Source organism: Enoplosus armatus, chromosome 4, assembly GCF_043641665.1.
Source record: "Enoplosus armatus isolate fEnoArm2 chromosome 4, fEnoArm2.hap1, whole genome shotgun sequence".
In the NCBI taxonomy this organism is placed as follows: domain Eukaryota; kingdom Metazoa; phylum Chordata; class Actinopteri; order Centrarchiformes; family Enoplosidae; genus Enoplosus; species Enoplosus armatus.
In genome coordinates, this window is record NC_092183.1 from 19,686,306 (window position 1) to 19,707,468 (window position 21,163).

A 21,163-nucleotide genomic window follows, 5' to 3' on the forward strand; every position below is an offset into this window, starting at 1 on the left:
AAGTCTTGCCTAGTGCAGGCAATAACATTCATTCATTCACGGTATTACAGGAAATGTCATTACTTGTCTGACAGATCCCAGAGCAGCCTCACAGTATCATGGTTACCACACCGCCCCTTTGTTCAAATTAATAATTCAATCAAACCACCAGAAGCACAGAGTTTACAATCCAACAGGAGTCACAATCTAATGTTAAATTATGCCACACAAACAATGTTTGCAGCCGTTCCTCCTTCCGGCCTTATTTAAATGCTAATGAGAGCAGTGATGCAGCAGAGTCTCCCTGCTAGCTCTCTCATTAGGCATGAGGGGTGAGCGATGAGAGGAGGCAGGGCAGGGGGTTTGGGAACCAGAACTAGGAGGAGCTCTGACCCCTGAGCTGCTGGGTCAGTGCTGGAAGGAAGAGGGGTGAGTTGAAGGGGAAGCTGATCTCCCCGCAGGCCTTGCTGAACGGCCTGCTTTTAGTATGCGCCAACCACGTCTCTTCACCACAGCACCAACATACAGCAGCCAGTGACAGAAAATGACCATAAAGCAAATTTACTGCCAGGGAGAACTGTTTCTGCCGCACTCCACAGCTCCAGCAGAGCTCATTTATATCCACATAACGACGCTGTAGAGCACAGAGCTGCCCGGGAGAAGGACCGAGTGGGGGGAAAAAAAACGAGGAAGGTGACAGAAGGTCAAACAAACTACCCCTGTCGAGGGGACATTTATTTTTCCACAAGAAACACACAAACATGCAACAAGGTCATCACAATTCAATAAAGACCGATAGATTAAGAAGCCCTTTATAGTTTAATCAATGTCTCTCAGTATCTTGCTTTTAGTTGATCTCAGTTTCTCTTTGTGAACCACTTTAAAATAGCAATATGTAGACACTGCTTAAGAGAAATCAACCCACAGAAATCATGATTTGAAAATGTCAATTAAAATGGGCACTTAAAATGCAAAACATCCCAATGTTTTACAAGTTGTCAAAAGAGTGAGGTGAGCAGCCAAACGCTGTCTCGGCCCCATCTGTGTAAATCAAACCCGATAGAGGAAAAAACCTTTCTAACTAACTGGAGTAAGATGCAAAACCACAGTGCTAAATCACCAGAAGACCTGGGTGACGTTTCTAAAGAAGCTATGATGTTTTCATACGCAAAAAAGCTATGCTTTGTCAATAAACTTGCTCACAGTTTGGTTAACATGCACCTCTAGGAGAACATTACTGCATCTTTAAAGGACATGAACCTAGGATTCGTTTACTAGACGCACACTTGGCACACATCCGCACAGACAAACAGATACACACACACAGTAAATCCACACGAAATGTTAAGGTATCATTTAGAGCGAGAAGTCCAGTTTGCAGTTGACACTATGAGGGAGTACAACTGTAAATGCTTCACACGTTGGGACAAAGTGATTTCATCCCTTATCCCACTTCTAATCAAATGGAAAATAGTATGGAATGAATCTTAATAAGAGTAACACAGCAATGTTATGTAATAGTTCTTTTAGAGACAATCATCATTCAAAAAAAAGACATCAAAAATATATGTTTTCTAATACATAGCATGTGAACTTCCTCAGATCGCGACCCCCTTGTTTAGAAACCTGGAGGTAGGCACCCCATAAAGAAAACATCCATTGTCAAAAAATCGGCCTTCTTGCTACACGTAAATCATGTATTAGATCTTAAAAATAGTAAATTGCATAAACACCACCTTCTCTCTCTTTCTTTATCAGACAAATACCAAACCATGTTTTATTCATCATTCCCATATAAGTCTGTACACACCTGAAAAGTCTAAAGGGCCTGCATCGTTCATACTACAAGGCCGACACATGGAAAGGAAAAGTCGAAGAAGCAAGCATTTGGATTTCTCTGGTTAATGAACCTTCGCTCAACACGGACAAAAAAAAAAAATTCCCTGATAGATTGGAAGCATTCTCTGTTGCTGTCCCATGTTATAAAGGGAGTCAAAAAGGTTGTGAAGGAGAAATCTCGAGATGGAACAGGCCAAACAATAACTGTTTTCAACACCTGGGTCAAAATCACACTCACAAATACTTTCAGTGGTTTGTTTCAGCCTGTGCAGGTGCCAGAAAGTTGAGGTTTAACACACAAAAGTAGTTCAAAGCCCCTGAAAGCGTAGAATTTTAAGTATTGCTCTATATCAGTGACTAAATCAAAGATAATGTTTGAAAAAGCATCCTTAGCTAATTTCTGTGTTTAACACTCAAAAGAGCCAGCAACAACTAAAACTGTTCCAACACTGGGAGAAAATTGTATTGTGTGTTCATGTAAGAAACAGCGAGAGAGTAAGGAGCGTTAGAAGATGATAGGTTTACAGGGCCTTTAAAGAAATGTAATTCATTGTACTTAGTTTGACAACTGACTGAGGTAAATCCCACCAATCTGTAGCTCCGGCTAGCTAAAACAAACTCCAAGAGTTATTGGGAGCTTCTGATTGACCCAGGTGTGCCGTTTTCACCCTCAAACTGAACAAAGATTGCTGACTGCATCCATTTCCATGTTCTGGACAAGTAGAAAAAGAGAAATGGCCCATTTTGGGGGGGGGGGGGGGTGGCCATCGTCATGCTGCTAAAGCTCCCCCACCAACAATAAAGACACATTTACTGTATTTATTGGGAGTCCCACGGGGGATCAACTACACAGATTCTACATTAAGGTAACGACAGCAGCATACGCTAAGACTACTTATAAGACGTCCATAACATGTCGTACATAATTCAACAGTCCCTGACATACTGACAAATTCATCATTGCCAGATTTTATGGATTCATGTGTTAGCGTGTGCCTGTGTATAGATATGTGGGCCAGTCTTTATATTTTCTATATAGAAGAGTATAAAAATAAATTAAACTTACACCATCGACTCAAATTGAGCTTGAATTTAAAGGTATATCACATCTGCAAATGTATATTATATATATTTTTCAAAGCATTGCAAGCCAGTTTATAAACATCAACTTAAAAAAAAAAAAGAGACAGATTTAGTTGCAATTTAAGACATTTTCCTAAAAATCAAACGACTGAATAAACAAAACGGTTGCCTCAAAGTGCTATGGAAGACTATGATTCACTCCAAAATTAAGCTCACAGCTGGGTGCCCACACAATAAACCTTACATCAACACCCCCACTCATTAAAATTGATCAGATATATTTATGGAGAATTATGCAGCACTGGGTTATCTTTTATCTCGGAGTGAAGAAACATCACAAGATCTCCACCAAGCACCTTCAAAAAGTCTTTAGCTCACGGGTATTAAAATCGGAGGGGGAAAGATGTGAGCGAAGGAAAAAATTGTTCCAAGCCAACTACATACTAGACCAACATTTGTTCCTAGAATGAAGGAGGAGGAGGAGGAGGAAAAAAGTGGGGGCCATACATCAGGATCGGCCCTAACAACTCTGAATGAGCTCACATGGGGAATGAGATGTTTCACTGCTCAATATACAGGCGTATTGCCCAGCAGCAAACAAGCTCACATGAGACTTGTAGATCGCAGGCGAGCAGGAGCGCCGCCCCGAAATGCATCTCCAAGGGAAAACTGTTGGTGTTTGAAAGAGGAACGTCCATCTGTGAGGAGCGTGTTGGGCTTTTCTCCTCAAGGACTCAAAGCCAGCGTATTAATGCTTCAGAGCACACAGTCACGCACTCGCCCCTCATGTGTGGTCAGCATGATGGATCGCCGGGGTTTGCTCCAACGGGGAGAAAAATAATGCAGGCTTTATATTCAGAGAGGTCAGCGTCATCAGTGTGTCAACAAAACAAATGAGTTTAACCTTGGGAGTGCGGCAAATCCCACTTTCAAGCCTTTCAAGTCACAACGCCTCGTAACAAGCATCAAAGTGACTGGTAAGATGCTTGTCTCATCTATTTCAAGTCCCCTCTCATCGACAGTCCACAAGGTTAACCTGACAACGCACGTTTATTACCAAGCACTAATATTTCATAACCTTTAGCTCTCTGGAACCTACTTCATGCACTACGGGACACACACTTTCATTTTACAGAACAACTGACCTGAGGTATCAGAAGTGGAAAATGTCACAGATGCCCAGTGCACATCACCAAAATCCTCTCCTTCAAATCACAAATTATGTTTCACCACTTTTTACAGGACAATAATTCGTTTTTAGAGAAAAAAGGGGAAGCAAAAAATCAATTCATTTGGATTAATTCAGAATGCTGAAATTCTCTTAAAATGTCTCTTCACAATATCAAGCAACAACTGATGTATCGACACCTCATCCTATTGAAGGTATTCGCCCGACATTCATTATGCAGCGTTAGTCTGGGCCATGCATTCTGGAGTTCAGCATTTACAAATATGCCTTTGTATAGTTTGGCCCCTCATCATTTTCCTCTAAGAGCAGAGTAACAGCTTCAGTTTGAATCTAAATACAATTTAACCAGCAGCTACCAACATCAAGACAGAAATCTCACCTTGTCTTTACATTCTTCAACCCTCTGAGAAAAATTTGGCATAAACACAACATGCTCGAGGCACGGATCAAGAGACAGCAGGGGGGAAATCTTAGGTTATACAAACCAAAACATTGATCATAACCACGTCATTTATTTTGCTTCTGTTGCTCTTGTGCCACCACTTCTGCAGGGTATCGTTGTTTGTGGGGAGTAAAGAGTTGTCAGCTGCATGTTGGCCCGTCATGCAGAGTCCCTATTCTCTGGGAGCCGGCGGGGCATGGTGGGTTGTGTTCCTGTGTACCAGCTCAGCTGGCCATCAGTCCTTCAGGTTGTCCTCGCCGACCCCCTGGGCCGACAGCTCTGTCAGGACGTTGTCCAGGTAGTTGGGGTCGGGGTAGCCGTGGCCGGTCAGGTTGGAGCCGAATTCTGTCTTGTGATGAATCTCGTTCCACACTACCGTGTCCGACTCGCCCGTGGTGCTGGACGTGCCGATGGTGAAGATTAGGCGTCGGTCCCAGGCCATGATCAGCAGCTTCAGGACCTGGAGAGACAGAAGAGGGGGGGGGGAAGGAAGTTATCATCCCTCTGCAGCAAGAAGGAAGTAACAAACCACATGCAGCACGAGTGGGTCTCATTTAAAGCAAAAGCACATCTTGGTGAGTAATGTAGGTAGAAATTCACAAGAATGTTAGTCCTCTTTCATAAAATTTTGTTTTGATGTCTCACTGGTGACACATCTCACTCATGCTACTCAGGGAACCAGCTGAGCTGAAGTTGACTCATCCCAAAACTGAGATTTAATTAACCAAATTCACTTTGGTTAGAGAAACTAAATAGCTGTTTTAATCTGAGTGAAATATTTACAAAGCAATACAGTAATACTGGGCACCACAATTCTGTTTTAGTAGACAACTGCATGTAGCAAATTGGCCGAATATTAGTAGCAATATTATATGACAAATTATTTACGATTTGATGCTCCCAGAGCTTTTGGCAAAACAGAGATGTCCAAAACAATAATTCATGTGTGATCATAAAGGAGAGCCGACAAATAAAAACATGCTCCTGAAACTTATCAGTGGATTCCTTCGGACGGACAGGTTTGATTACAAGCTCATCATGATAATGATGTTAAGGTCTAATGAACTCCAGCATGGTTTCAATGGCAGTTGAGCTTTAAGCGTTAGACCATCGTTTTCTTGGTGTCATATCTTACCTTCCTGCCCTTCTCATTGTCAGGGAGGTAGCAGTGTCGAGGGAACCCTCTTGCACTGAACTTCTTCCCGGGGTTGGGGTGCTCATTGGTCTGTTGAAAATGTCAAGAACAAAAACAAACATTTACAACTCCTTTTCTTCCAACTGCAACTTAATTGTGTAGGAAATGCCAACAGCACCCACAGGACGAGCTTTAATGTTCGTGCTGCTTACAATGGCCCTTTGTACAAATCATCAGAGAGACATTCTACTGTAAATACCCAATTATCTCTTTAAATATCATATTTTATTTATTTATTTGACAACAACTCTATTTTTGATAACTGCACTCTCACCAGATTGCCCCCCACCCTTATTGATGAAGGAAACACAATATAGTTACAGTTGCCTTGTCAAATTTGTCACATAATTTCCTCCTTTTCTTTATTTCCAGTGAAGTTTAATTTGTGTTGCAAACAAGTAGCTGCCATTCCAAGCCTTTTTGTGTGTTTTTCTGCCTCTGCCTCTTCTGCACACTAATTGGGCAGATTAAAATGTCAAATTTTTTGCATTGACTGTCTTCCCCTCTTTCCTCACTGGGAAATACATGTTGCCCAATGAGACGGACCAACAAACCAATCTGAGTGCAAAGCAGCAGAAAAATACTCAATTTATGCATGTACAGTCATACATATTGTCTTTTGGTTATATAGATTTCAGCTGTAAATGATCTTTTCAGCCATTTCCCCAACACAACTTCCTGTGATAATTCTCATTCATTTGTGATTGTAAGTCTAATACTACTTAATATTATTCTGCGGTTGTCCATTAAGTCCATTAAAGAGGAGTGAGAGGAGAAAGAGAGAATAATAATGCTGCTGTGCTGACCTGAGTGGTCATATGACCCCCCCCCCCGTATTCTACGTCCCCCGGGACACTAAGTCTGCTCCTCTGGTGGAAAAAGGTCAGTTTATTGACTCTATTAAAGCTCCTCTCAGCAGTCAGGATGAAATACGCAACCTTTTCATCTCACCAACCCAAACCCAGGCTGGAAAACATGCGGTCCTCTCCACTGCAAATGTGATGTCAATTTAAAATGACCTTCATTGGATTAAGCTCGGTTTTATATATATGTATTGTACTAAATGATGAAGGAATTACTCAAACAACGTGCAAATGAATAGATGATGAAGATAATCATTAGTCATGGTCCTATCATAACGAAGAGTCTATCTTTGCCCAGGACCACTGCAGGATCCCTAAGAAGTGACTTCACCGTCACAACACCTCAGCTTCCTGCACGAACAACCGGCCGTCAAACTTAAGCGGATAAGCAGCAGTTGCAGAAAGGGCACGGATTTACAGAGGAAAGACAGTGGATCAGAGCACAAAAGCGGCATGGTGGATTTAGAGAAGTGATACGGTTTCTGACCTGGATCCCAGCAGGAATGTCATAGACGATGCGGATAGTCTTGGAGTCTGGGTAGCCGGGCAGGCAGTGGGGGATGACGTGGTACTCCATCTTCCCAGGAGGCTGGGTGCCTGTTTTCTCCCCATAGATGGTTTTGCATGTTGGACACTGAAGACTGCCATCCTGGTTCGAGGAAACGATAAATACAATGACATAATAAGATGATATTGACATGTCACTTTACCTCTAGTAGCCTCTAGCCATGCAGATAGTTTTAATCAATATTTTCATACCAACGATGAGTCAAATGACTGTGTAAAAGGGTTCGCTCATAGTGATGAACTCTGCAGTTCCCCTCTGATCTATGGAGCGTTTTGTCAATTTTCAGGTCATTGTTTTGGTTTTTCATCCCAAAAATTTAATTTTTTGGGTTAGGGTTTTTGCTATTTTGTGATCTGGCCTTTTAGTAGTAATTGATACATTGGTTTGATATCATTAGACCAACTATTGCTGTTAATGTAAAACGATGGCTGCACATTAATCTGCATTAGCAAGCAGGACATTTGTATTTCATGCAAGTAAACTGAACTGAGCAGAATTTATAATGATTTTACAAAGTATTGTGCTGTCAAGACTGATATGCCTGATCGGATAAGACTATATAAGATCCCCATCTGGGTACAACAATATTGAAGCCTGATCATCTGCCAGTGCCATGCAATCCAGTCAAGCTGTAAGACGAGAGTGTATAATTTGAGCCCAGAGTGACATCATAACAACGTCTGGCTCACAAGCTTTTACCCACCTTATTGCCATTGTTGTACATGGCCACCAGGCACAGCAGATGGTACATGTGCCCACACTTGCCAAGTTTGCCCACCAGCTCTGGCTTGATGCCTTTGTGCTGCAGGACGCCTTCATAGCCCGATGACATGACCAGCCTCTCCATGCAGATGGTACAGTCCTGGAATAGGCGACCAAAATACTTCAGCTGCCATTCTACATGACTGTGTGTTTATGAGACTCCTAACCAACACTTGGTTAGGACATCAAAACGTTTTAAGTCCTCTGCGTGTGCACTTTTTTGTGGCTTTTTCTTACCTCGTCTGGCACCACTTTAATCTTCTCAGTGTATCTTCGCACCACATCCTCTGGGTTTTTCCCTTGTCATAGAATAAAACATAAGAGGGATGAGATGACCATCAAAGAAAAACCAAACTTTCCACTTACTTACGCCCACACGCCACAAGTAAATATGAAAAAAAAGGCGAGATGGACCACTGGATGGCATTTGCTTGTCAGTTGAACACAAGAGAATAACTGCTAGAACTTGATGGATGACAAACTCTCATCAGTTTCAGCAGCCACACTGGCCTGGGCATGACAGCAGCCCCACTTTTTCCTTTAAAAAAAAAAAAGAAAAAAAGAAAAAAGTGAGTGTGCATGTGAATAGAGTATACATGTCTGTGATGTTGAAGAGGAGGTCACCTTCAAACTGGCACATAGCAACCGCCCATCCCTGCATTCTCTGATAATCCCTGTGTGCAACCAGGCTAGCATGGCTGAGAGCACACCCACAGCTTACACCCCTAATACGCTTACAGGCAACCTCTTTTCCCCCCCGAGCCTTTGTTTGTTCATTTGAGGGACAGCCAGCGAACAGAGGGGGGGGGGGGGGGTTCAGTGGAACGAGACAGACTGAGCAAAATAAATGCGAAGGTATAAAGGGTCGGGAAGACAGATGAGGCCGAGCGCTATGAAGACAGGGAGGAGAGGAAACAGGGAGGAAAAAAAAGGAGGAGAAAGACAGAAGAGACTCAATTATGCATTTTACGCTATTGCTATTTGACAGCTTCATTAGCCGGATCAAAAGCCTCTCTGACCTTTTTCTGTTTAGAAAGCAGAGCGGGATAAACCCAAATCTCCCTGCACTAGAAAAACCACGTCTCCATTCCCCTCACAGCCCTCCAGAATCTCCCAGTTCACGCTCTGTCTGCAGACAGCACATACAGGTTGCACATTCGGCTGCTGCCTCGTTCCTCAATATGCAAGCGTCACTGGTAACAGGTCCATCATTTCCAAATAGTTTCCAAGAAAATTTCCTGGAGAGAACTATATAATTTGGCACTAATTATTGGGGAAAAATAGAGACAAAGTTCTAGTTTGGCCATGCTAGCGGCATGGCTTTGGGGACGGCAATGCCGGTCTGTCATGTTAGCATGCTGACGTTAGCATTTAGCTCAAAGTGATGTGCCTAAGTGATGATAAAGCCTAACAGACTGATTGATTTTTAGATGACTTGCCTTGACAGAACGGCTCCATTTAACCCCTAAATGTGTATTCATTGTTCATTTATCATTAGAAATTGCATTCTTCATATACAGTATGTTGTATGGTATGTGTGCCTATAGAGAGGCTCTAGCTTACACTAGCAATTGACTGGAATTGCAAGTGTACCAACTGAACACTGTCTCCATTTTCTCAATAATTAATACCAAATTATATACCATAAACCTTTGCAGCAACCGTCTTATAAATTTACAGTCACGTATCAGTTCCTTCCTGGTAAATTATAGGAAACTGTGGGACTCATAAAATATGTTGTTGCGTCGTCTCCACACCACTAAGTAACGTAGAACTCTGAAGGGTTGAAGAGGACAATCACGGTGCAGGGATAGAAACCAATCAGCCTCACTGATCAATTAGGACAAAGACTCCCTTAGGAGGCCGGCAGGTTCCACGGCTTCCATCGACCAGCACTTATTCAAGCCCAAAGCCGCCCAACCAAACGCCAGATTCCTTCTCAAACCAGCCCAGCACAACAGTCCCATGTTAATTACTTTCTTTACTACTGCCTCTGTCAATCTGCATGTAGCGAAACATCTACAAAAGTGTTACAAAAACACTTTCACTGCCCTTGCTCATAAATCTGAACTAGCAATCATCATTACATTTTATGTTGAAAAGGTACACGAACACTTTCCTAACTAATCACCAGCGACCTTGGGTGAGGTTAGGTTTATTGTTACACCTTTATGGACCTTAAATTGGAGGCGTTTAAAGAACAATTATGGCCCCTTGATCACAACAAAAAACAGCTTTGGTTTTGTTTGCTCGATAAACAACAGACTTACAGACAGCTGATACGGAAACATCCTGCGAAGCTTGGCAGGACAGAGAAAGTCTGCTGACTATCAGTGGTTGGTCTATTCCTCTCCTGAGAGCATTTCAAATTCACTACAGAAATACAATGGTAGCATTTCCACTTCTTTGTTTTCCTACCATTTCCTCCTCTCTTCTCCTCTTTTCCATTCCCTCCATCTTACCTCTCCTCAGGTGCTTTTTCTTGGTTTTGCGGCGCATGCCGTTGATCCCTGACACAGGCTTCATGTCGCTCTTGTTGATGGGAGGTGGGTGCAGTATGGGCTTGGGGGCCCGAGTCAGGCAAACCGGCAGACCTGCAGCGCACATCAGGATACCAGTCATACCTGATGCATATGTACAGCACACACACACACACACACACACACACACACACACACACACACACACACACACACACACACACACACAGAGAAGAGTGGAAAAAGCACTGATTGTGAATGTCTTTCAAGATCAACAACACATCTAACTTTGACCACAAAAAGCACTTGTTTTAGCTGTTTTCTAAGAAGATGAACGTTTTCTAACCTGCTAGTGCCGGGTGCACTGGTCCAGATCCAGTCAGGTTCTTTACTGGGAGGGCAGGAACCCTGCAAGAGGAAGGAAAAAACAGTTCTTTATGGACTGGTGCTTTTAAAGTACCTCATGGCCACAGAAAGTGACTTACTCCCACCATACATTCATTCAGGGTCACAGTACCACCTCTAGTGGCCACTTGAAGACACAGAGGTCTACAGAAAGCACTGATTATTACTCATCTAGGCATGCTTCCACTCTTGTCTCATGTCCACTCTTTTTCTTTTGGTAAAACAAACTCTGTATTTTTCACTTACATTCACATTATTCATTAAATGGCACTGTGACCTCTACAGCGAACAGTAAATTGTCCTGATTGTGCACCACTGCTGTTTACGCCCCAGCTGAGAAAACTGAGAACAACAGCTCGTTCTGCTCTGAATGCCATGAAAAAACACTCACACTGAAAGTTAAAATGTCACATGTGCTTCACCACAGAGACAGAGACAACTGCAATGGGATGAGACAGCTTGACTCATGTACAAAGCACTGCAGCAGAGCCTGATTCAGGATGACATTTGGAGAGGCTGGAGTTCGTGGCAGACACAGATGACAAAGACAGTTGACTTGCGCACTCTTCAAGATCTGTGGAGCAGAGCGGACAAAAGCACTTGGGGCATTAATATGAGCATACAAGTCAGTGAGTCTTTTTTCAGAGGGCCGGAGCCTCAATTCTACCAGCGTCCCACAGCGAGGGCCACAAAACAAGTTTCCTTTCCTCGGGTTAAAGCAAGCCTCAGTGTGACGAGCCAAGTAACAACAATCAAACTAAGTTAAAAGTCATTTGATGATGGGGTTCATTAAAACTGCAATTGCAATCAATATCTTGTTTCAAATTCAGCAAAGAAGCAACAAGAAAATCACGCCAGATGTGATTTGGATGTGAAACAGTTAAACAACCCCAGAGCATTAAATCAAATCTTTACACCTGGTCATTTCTTGCATCTTGAGCACACAGATTAAAGCCACTATGTGTGTGAGTGCATTCTGTGTGTTGCTCTCAGCAAATCATTCCCAGTGTCTTTGGGTTGGATTGCGGTTGCTGTTTTAAACGATGAGTTCTAATAAAGCTCTGTGCACTACCTACTGGCCACCAAACAGCAGACAGACAAAGTTAGCGGCTTGCTGGTGAATGTGGCGGCGCGTTTAGCAGCTAAACAAACTGGACTTACATTCACCAGGTGTTCTGAAACACGACTCTAAATGAATGCTAATGCTGCTCTGTGTCTGCTGGGTGTGTAAATAAGCAACTGTTTGCTAACTGTCCCGCCATATCAGTTTTATAAGGTGATAATGTGCCAGTGTTGTGTTTACAGTGGTAAATGCAGGTTTAAAACAAATATGTTAAATGCATTTTCTGCCTCATAAAACATTAGCAAAGCTGATTTTTTGAATGTCTTGAAACCTACATTGTTTACATCTCTTCTATCGGTGCACTGCTTTATGGCACACCGTACCAACTACCTACTGTCAACCTGTGGAACTGCGTGAAACTGAGGGCTGTTATGAAGCCGTTGTTGTCCCTTTCATCTGGTAGACATGCTTATTCTTGGAGGTTAACACCAAGCTGGCACGGTGAGATGGTTCAAGGCCCAAGAATGATTTAAAAACATGAAATGTATCCCTATTAGCATAAGTTATTAATATTTTAAGATCAAAATATGAAAAAAAAAAAAAAAAAACCACAGACAGTGTTAGCTAGCTATAGTAGTTGTATGCGCAGTTCATTCTGCACCACACATTTGCATTACTGTCCTATGCAGTTCTGAGCAATGTGCATCATGCCACTGTCGTGTGCTCGTGTAAAGCATACAAGCAAAACAGAGACGTGCCCATCAAAAGATTGCTCCCGAGCGCCACTAGCGGTCAAATGTATAGTGGACTAAACCACTTGGAATTGGTCTTTGACACATTCTGACCACATTTCGTAAGCAGATTAAATGCATCTGTCTCTGCAAGTTACAAAACGATACCCATGCATAAGATAATGTGACCCCAAAGCAAAAACTTGATAATCAAAACTATGGAGCCTGTAGTAGCATTTACTTAAAGTGGAACGAGGGCAACGACCTATCCCCAGGATTAAAGATCTACATAAAAGTCACATGAAATGAGTCCCTTGATAGGTATCTCAGTTTATCAACCACACACACAAACTCACACACTATTGCACATATACTTCTGATTCTCTCCGCTCTTTGACCATGAAGCGACTGAGGTCTTTGGCCCCGCAGCTCCCAGCCGTTTCACGAATCCGCATCAAGAGACTGCTTTGATATTAGCGAGAGCCTCTGTTCCTCTGCCAGGGGAAACCCTTCAATAAGCTCAGTTCAATAACAAAAAGGGACGCGAGGCCTGGCTGAGGCCGATGTGTCCTACCGCATCACCGGTAGGGACTCAGATGCACACCAACGGACCAGAGACCAGGATCAGCTGACTCCTGTTGAGTGCGAGACAGATGTGAGTCAAAATGAATAAAAGTAAATTGATGTGCAGGTCTGATAAACACCTTGCGTCAGGATGTTGAATTCAGAGGTGTGAAATCATGACAGGTTTGACTTTGGCTGCAGGATTTGAAGGTTTGGAGCAAAAACCACAGTGAATGATTTCACACCTTCAACCGCGGAGGAACTCATGGGTGAACCCGGCTGCTTGCAGTCGGCGCTTGTAACAAAAACTAACCAGTCGATACTTCGCGGCGCCCAGCTGCCCATCACTCAGCGAAAGCACCAGGTCGAGTCAGAGGATGGCAGGTTATTCTGTCTGCCTGGAAAATGAAGTAAAAATGGAAGTGACAAACACCTTCTCAAACATGAATATCAAAAGTAAAAAGTGATCGGCCAAAGCAGAATGTGATAAACAAATTAGGTGTCGCCCAGTGGGAGCATTTAAACATGCACTCGGGCCTAAATCTAATCAAAACAAGATGCCTCCCTTTATGAGTGCATGTATAATTTAGGTTGTTCACAGAGAGCGCTGCGATCAAACAAATCATTTTCTTTAGGAGAGGAAATGGGACAGCACACCATGAGAGCCCTTAACACCATCTTGTTGTGTGCCGTCTGCACGTTTCGCACAAATGACACACTCTCTATAAGCGTACAGAGGGTCTGTCAAGGATCCATAACGTAACATTAATTAGGAATGCTTTTCATCTTTATTGCTTTCCAATTCTAGCAAAGGCCTCACTATCAGACGGACAGCATGTTGCATAATAAATACGCAACGTTGATGAAACAGCTGCACACTGTGTGATTCTACAACCACCAAAAAAACAGCAGCAGCAACTGATGATCATTATCTGCCAGACTGAAAGAAACAAGCTAACACGCTCATCTGCACTGTGTTTATGGTTTATTTTTACAGAGACAGATAGATCCACATCTTGCAAACAATATCCCATTGCATTGTATCTCATTATTTCTGTAAGGCTTGTGATTACCTATCTGTGCGCTGCAGAAACGGCTCTTCCGCAAGGCTGCACCCTTAACCAGCCGACCAACCTGTAGCCTGTGTGCAGCTGCCACCCTCCATCCCATTCTGCACGCTGCTGAGCTCTTTTCTCTTGACTTGTTTTTTTATAGAAATGTGCACCTCTGGAGGCACTGACCCTGTCTGTCCTGGCTGCGCCTTAAGCGCTGGGGTTTAAGACACATGCCACCTCCTCACACTCTGCTGACAATCCCTAAAGCTGGATGACTTCAAGGGTTTAACTCTGGCTTTAACTCTTCCCTTTCTTGCCTCTCTGGCATCACGTTTGTCTAAAAACACCATCATCAACGTTATGAAAAATCTCGGAGCCAAGTCCATTGATATTACCAATCTGTAATTTTCGATGATAAAACAATCAATGCAGAGTATCCAATGACCCCGAACAATAGTTTGCGTTGGCTCGTGCTCAGGTCTTACAAGCAATTATACCTCATCATCAGTGTGAACAAGAGCAGACCTTTCGCCTCTCCGCCACAACACTGCTGTTCCAGCACTCAAGTTTTGACAAGGCGCATTCCGTGAACCGGACTGAACCTCGTCACCTCTGCATTTCTTTCGCCCTGCCAACTCCAATATTCCTCTTCCTCCTGACCTGTGTTCACTTCTTCACTCCCCTCTGTCCATCTTCTCTGCATAAAAAAGTCGAAACCTGACTGCACCCGGACCTTTGTTAGAGAGAACAGTAGTGTGTCTTTCAAAAATACGGCTGAGGAATTTCCTATGGTGGCATTTTTCACGTCTAATGCTGTCATTTCTGACCTATAACCAATGCAATTAAGTGATACATCCAGCCCCCACATACCTAACCCATTAACACCACATTAATTATGGCCCCTGTCAGGTCAGGGCACGAGGGTCGCTGTCCCTCTTCTGTCTCCTGCTCAGTATCATCCTTCCTTTCCTGAGGGAATCTCCAGCCTGACTTGAGGACTTAATCAGACTGAGAGCGATGTGATTCCCCAAATAGAGAGACCACATTAGGCCTAGTTAGGAAAGTGCTGACAGAGGACTAATATCTCCTCATCTGTTTATTATGCACCATAAAGACAGTGAGAGGGGGGTTGCAGGGAGAGGACTCTAGGAGTGCTTAATTGCATATTGATGTGGATAGCGGGAGGCAGAGGCAAGCCCTACCCCCTGCTACATGGGGGTGGAGTAGGGGGGGGGGGTGCTACAACGTGGGTAATGTGCTTTACAATGCACCTAAAAATGTCCTGAGAATAAGCAATAATGACAAGAATTTCCAAATTGCATCAGTTTAGTCCAGATGAGCTCTCATGATTTTTTCATTAATTTCAATATTAGTTTTAATCTTATGGCAAGCGCCCGAGCAGAGCGGTGCAGCAGCCCACTGAGGGATAATGATCTCTGCACTCGACACACAAAACTCGAGGACGAGCAGTCTTAACACCAGGAGAGTGTTGCTGGCAAACACAGCCAACAGCAGCATGCACGTGCTAACTTCTTCTTCTTTGCAGAGAAAACAATACTATACAGTAATTCTGTCTTCTTTTATTGCTGTCTGTATTTATTGTACGTAACTCAGTTAAAATACCAGTGTGCTTAAAGTGCACAAGAGGAAGTGGTTTGACTGACAATCCCAAGAGAGATTCTTCCACTATTCAATCCACCTCAAAATATGTCTCTTTATCTTTTAAAACAGACAGATAATTCAATATTATCACTTCTCACCTCTCCATGTAATCATATCATGACAAGGCATCTTGTCGAGAGACTGTGGTTCACATTTGATTTAATTTTACCATATTATGTCACAAGGTGGAATACTTGAGAATATTTACATGTACTGTATTTTATAGCACTTTATTCTAGTTAAACACTATGTAACCTGGTAGCACTCCTTTCGACCCCCCCCTATCTGTCGTCACTGTACATGTGACCACAGGTCTTCAGTTTATAGCAGGTAACATGTAAAGGCAGGTGGCGATATAGTGGGCCGTTTCAACCCAGTAAGAAGATAAACTGATGTGTTTACACAAACCAGCAGATGGTGCCACTTCTAATATTTGTGCATGTAAGACAGACGCATGAAGCAACCACCCCACCCCCCCCCCCCCCATTTGTAGCCCACAGCCACTGGTTTCTCGAGACAATAAAAAGGTCAATATTTGAACTGCAGACTTCACCAACAATGACACACGGGCCATAAAATCACATACTGTGCTGTGTTAGCTTACGCAAAGATGAAATCAATCATTTGCGAGAGTATTCTTTTGAAATACTCTTGTCATCAAATAGAGCATTGTTTGTTGTTTGTGTATGTAAAGCAGAAACATAAACTCGTGTAAATAAGCCACAGCGTGCCAAATACTTTCCTTGCACCCAACACCAGTTATATTAGGGTGTGGGTGTGTGAAAAACAGATCTGATGTTTTACATTCTGTGTGGGTTCCTCTGTTATCTGTCTGTATCACGCTTGTGGGTATTTACGAGGTAGTTCACATTTCAATGTGTGTGTGTGTGTGTGTGTGTGTGTGCGTGTTTGTGAGCTCTCATGTCCTGCTGTGTGTATGTTAACCACACTCATCCTGTGTGTCGAGCCACTCGCCTGGGAACTGACGCGCTCCACCTCACCAAGTCTCTTCCTCCCTCTCGCTCTCGCTCTCTCGTCTCCGCAAAAAAACCCTTTGTGCTGCGAGGTGAAAAAGTCACATTCCATCTACAACTCCACGCGCACCCGAGCTTTCACTGAAATCTTAAAATACAGGAGGTAAACGTCCCCGAGCAGGTCATCCTATGCTGGTTTTTTTCTATCACATATAGCTTTGCACAGAGACACATCATTTCCCACCTGCTCGCTGTACGAAACAAGGTCATGGCCTGCTATGATGAGCAAAAACCCTATACCTTTCCTTTCGGTGACACAGAATTAGGCCACAGAAAGAGAAAGCATGTGTGCCTGGGTGAAGGACGGTATTATTCAAACATGCAGTAAGTGTGTCTCTCCCCATGAGCAGGGAGAACAAAATGGAATCAAATTAGATCAGGAGAGGGTTTATTTTAGTAAAAGAAAGCAGGATAGGGGACTGAAGAATCGGTTACAACGCTAGACACACTTCTCATCCTCGGCTCCTTTCGCTGAATCGCTCAGAGGTCAGAGCGCTCTGCTGAAGCTCCCATTTTTCCTTGATCCATTATTCATTCTTCCCCAGTGGAGCTCTGCCTCCATGGCAAATAGGTTTCCACAGCTACACCAGGGCCTGCTTCACATGTCTGACCGTGCATACACACACAAACACAGACACACACACACAGCATAAAACAAAGACACGGTAACACACACACACACACAAATCCAGGTATTTTACATACGACGTCAGACGTTTTCACATCCCATGACACAGCGTAGTGTGATAGTAACAAATTAGTTCAAAGCAGAAGCAACAGAATGATCTAGAGGAGCTGCCGTATTTCACGCCTGCTGGGGCCAACATAAGCTCATTATGGAGCAGTAACCATAGCAAGCACACATGAGAGAGAAGGGTTCTTCCTCAGTTAAGTCGGGCAAACTAGAATCAGGGATCAGCTTTTTCCGCAGATCCATTGATCAACATGTTAACGAGAGTAGTCAGCAGAGAGAGAGGTAGAGAAAGACGGAAAACGACAGAGGACAATACACCAGACACATGCAGGCTGAAGCTTTGTGAAGCAGACAAGCAGAAATGGAGATGGTCTCTTTGCTTTTTATATCCTCCCATTGCCTGAGCTAAACTGTAAATTCAAGCGAATCCGAGCATTATGCCCGTACTATAACAAGTAACAGGCTACTGCAGACTCCGGAAAATCCAAATGAGAAAATAAGGGGAATGCATGATTGTTTGCACACATCATTACCCTGGTGGGATGGCTCCTCTGGCAGTGCCCATGGAAATGCGCTGGGTGCCCGGCCGGTTCAGGTTGTTCTGTCCGTTGATGGTGAGAGCGTGGTGGCCATGGGCGGATGAAAGAGATGGCATCACGGGGGAACAGGGGAAGTTGGCAGTGGACAGTGGCAACTGCACCTGTTCAGCTTTGGCTTGCCCACCTCCCACACTTATGTTATTGTTGTTGGGGGCGGAGGAGGTGGATGTCTGAGACCAGAGGGAGGTTCCAGCAAAGGTGTTGCTCTGCCGCACTACAGTGAGGGTTCCTGTAACACCCGGGTTGCCCGCTGTCCCTCCGTAGAGCTTGCGCCGCTGAGAGGCCAGAATAGCATTAGAGGCGGCTCTCGTGCTGTTGACCAGGATGCACTGCTGGCAGGAACAGGGCTGGCCAGAGCTGGCTCCCACAGGCCAGGACTGCGACTTGGGGATGGAACCCATGATGAGCGGGTAAGCCAGGTCCATCCGTCTCCGCAGGCGTCGTTTGCGCTGGCTCTGCCTGTTGGTCTGACACATGCTGTTGAAGTCGATGAGGTAGCAGAAGCCCAGAGAGGTCAGGTCAAGCCAGGGGTGCTGCTTCTCGTAGGCGTTCTGGATGGTCACACAGATCTCCATGTCGTACGGCGTCCACGAGCCGTTGTCGTTCTCCCACTCCCACACCACACCTTTCCCCGGGGCGGACGACGGCTCGTAGAAGTTCCTCTGCACTGGTCTCATGGTGCCTAAAAGCAAAAGGACAGAGGAGAGAAGGAACATGAAGACAACCACTCTGGTTCTGTCAGCACAGCATGTACATGACTAAATCCACTTGTGTGCCTCAAGTTAGCTTTTCAATTGTATTTATGGGTGAAAACCATTTGTTAAGGACAGCTACTGTGCATGTCTAGGTGAGCACTCAAATTACTGAGAAAAAGGATCACTAATGATGGTTCTTATTTTGAAAGCTGTTTAAATGTTTCAGCCATTACTTGTACTCAAGCAATTTAGTATGTCACTTAATAAAGTTGGATGGACTTTTAATCTCTAATATGGGTCAAACTCCAAAAAAAATCCTACATTTCCCATAATGCAACCGGATAGCGTCTTTCATTAGACTTCCCAAATACCGGAATCTTTCAAACCCCACACCTCCAGTTTGTCAGGTAGGATTCCAGGCAGAGATGTATACACACTGTGCCAGCAGAGCCGCACATCGTCTGGATATTTTGCAGCTTTGCAAATGCTTTTCACCCTTTCATGACATTAACTTGTGATGAAAATGTGTCATTATATTTGAAAATGAAGTAAATAATTGTGCAATTGATAAATAAACAGGAAAAAGCATCAATAGACGAATCACTGGTGACATTGGCCCGAGGCAAGATGCAGTTTCAATGTTGATTCAGTTTCAAGCTCATTAAGTGAGCTAACAAGTGTTGAGGCAGCAACTTGACCAGCAGCTGGAGGTGAGGTGAAACACTTCACTACCTGCCTGAGGGAATATGGTTGCAAACTGTAGAGTCAGTGGATCAGGAGTGAAACATTAATTGCAACAAGCTAGGGTGCACACGCTAGTATAATCCCTCAGCTCAAGAAGCTCTGACTGCGTATCGAGCTGCATGCATGGCCTTTCAGGAACACAGACATCATACCCACAATCCCCTGCTGTCTCTTTCTTCTACTGTTCTGTATGGCGACAGGAAGGAGAGGGACACAAGGCCTTGTGGCTTTGTACCTCTGTCCCTCTTGCTGATGGCCACTCAGCTCCCACCTCCATTATAACACAATTACTGTAGTCGCATGGGAAATCAGGACACCTTAGCCTATCCATCTCCCCGCTGCACATCAGCAAGGGTATCCAGGCACTCCGGCGGACACCGTCACCCCCTCCTTCCCCCACCTAATTTAACGGGTAAATGCACACTCCCCTGCCAGGGAGGACCAGGGTGATAATGGAGAGATGGGAGTGTGTGCAGTGGATGAATGAATGTGGGAATGAGTAGAGGGGTTGGTGGGCAGCAGTAACCCCTCGTCCGGCAGCCTGGTGCTGGCTCCGGAGAATAAAATGCATCAGCAGAATCAGCAAGTCCGACCTTGAGTCTCTGCTGCAGACTGCTGCTAAAGGACTCGGCTTGGCGGCTAATTTCATTTGGAGCGGCTGAGAACCACACACACACACACACACACACACACACACACACACACACACACACACACACACAGATGACTGCTCAGTGAGCCAGCTGCCTGTGTCTCTCACGTCTTCAGTCAGTCAGCCATGCACAACTTTCTCTGCCAGTTGCATCCGTGCCTGCTCACAGCCTGCTTGCTTGATTTCTTATATTTTCTCTGAGGACAAAAATGAAAATAATGATTTCCCTAAACGAATTTCAAAATAAAACACTCATAGATTTCCTGAAAGTCAGTCATTTTTCCTGTAATCTTTTAGCGTAGCGGTGGAAGGCCCTGTGGTGGTGAGCCACACATCTGGACCCTTTATCACTGTGGCTCCTGAGGGACGCATTAGGCTCGACACTTCCAGCATGGCTGCGTGTTTCTAGCCACGATCAATAGGGGCACAGCTCTGCACAGTCTTGCTCAGTGGTAAGTTTAACACAAACTTCATAAATATTTGAACATGTGGAGATGTTTTATTCCCAGCCATCAATTTAAACATCTCAACTTTTGTGAGGGGAGATAAACAGTATCTCTCTTTTCTCTGTGAAAGCCTATTAGTACTGGAAATTGTTCACGAGAGCTCTGATGGACTCTGATGCACAACATGTGCTCAGTTGAAAGATTTTCTATAAACAGTCCACTGGCCTCGGAGGGATGGGTGTTTGGCAGTCAGATGTCTTCAGTGTAGTTAAAGTGAGGTGAGGGCCGAGCTTTCGCAGGCCAGTTTGTGACTCTCAAGTATTACTATTACATTCGAGTCACAGAGCTAAGTGTCCGACTTTCCGAAAAATAAATACCAGACAATCTTTGAAAAACCAAGAAGCTTGTTCAACAAGACT

The 21,163-nt window shown here is 44.1% G+C and overlaps 1 protein-coding gene across 1 annotated transcript in view; it reads right to left on the reverse strand.

The window, feature by feature from the left end:
• Window positions 1-4,613: 4,613 nt before the first annotated feature.
• dtx1 (deltex 1, E3 ubiquitin ligase) overlaps window positions 4,614-21,163 on the reverse strand; it is a 36,080-nt gene continuing 19,530 nt past the window's right edge. Inside the window, exons 2-9 of the mRNA XM_070904444.1 lie at window positions 18,142-18,889; window positions 10,747-10,808; window positions 10,383-10,544; window positions 8,158-8,219; window positions 7,862-8,020; window positions 7,078-7,239; window positions 5,668-5,757; window positions 4,614-4,992 (exon numbers count right to left, since the gene is read on the reverse strand). Of these exons, the coding sequence (XP_070760545.1) occupies window positions 4,768-4,992; window positions 5,668-5,757; window positions 7,078-7,239; window positions 7,862-8,020; window positions 8,158-8,219; window positions 10,383-10,544; window positions 10,747-10,808; window positions 18,142-18,889 (1,670 nt within the window). The 3' untranslated portion in view covers window positions 4,614-4,767. The remainder of the gene's footprint in view (window positions 4,993-5,667; window positions 5,758-7,077; window positions 7,240-7,861; window positions 8,021-8,157; window positions 8,220-10,382; window positions 10,545-10,746; window positions 10,809-18,141; window positions 18,890-21,163) is intronic.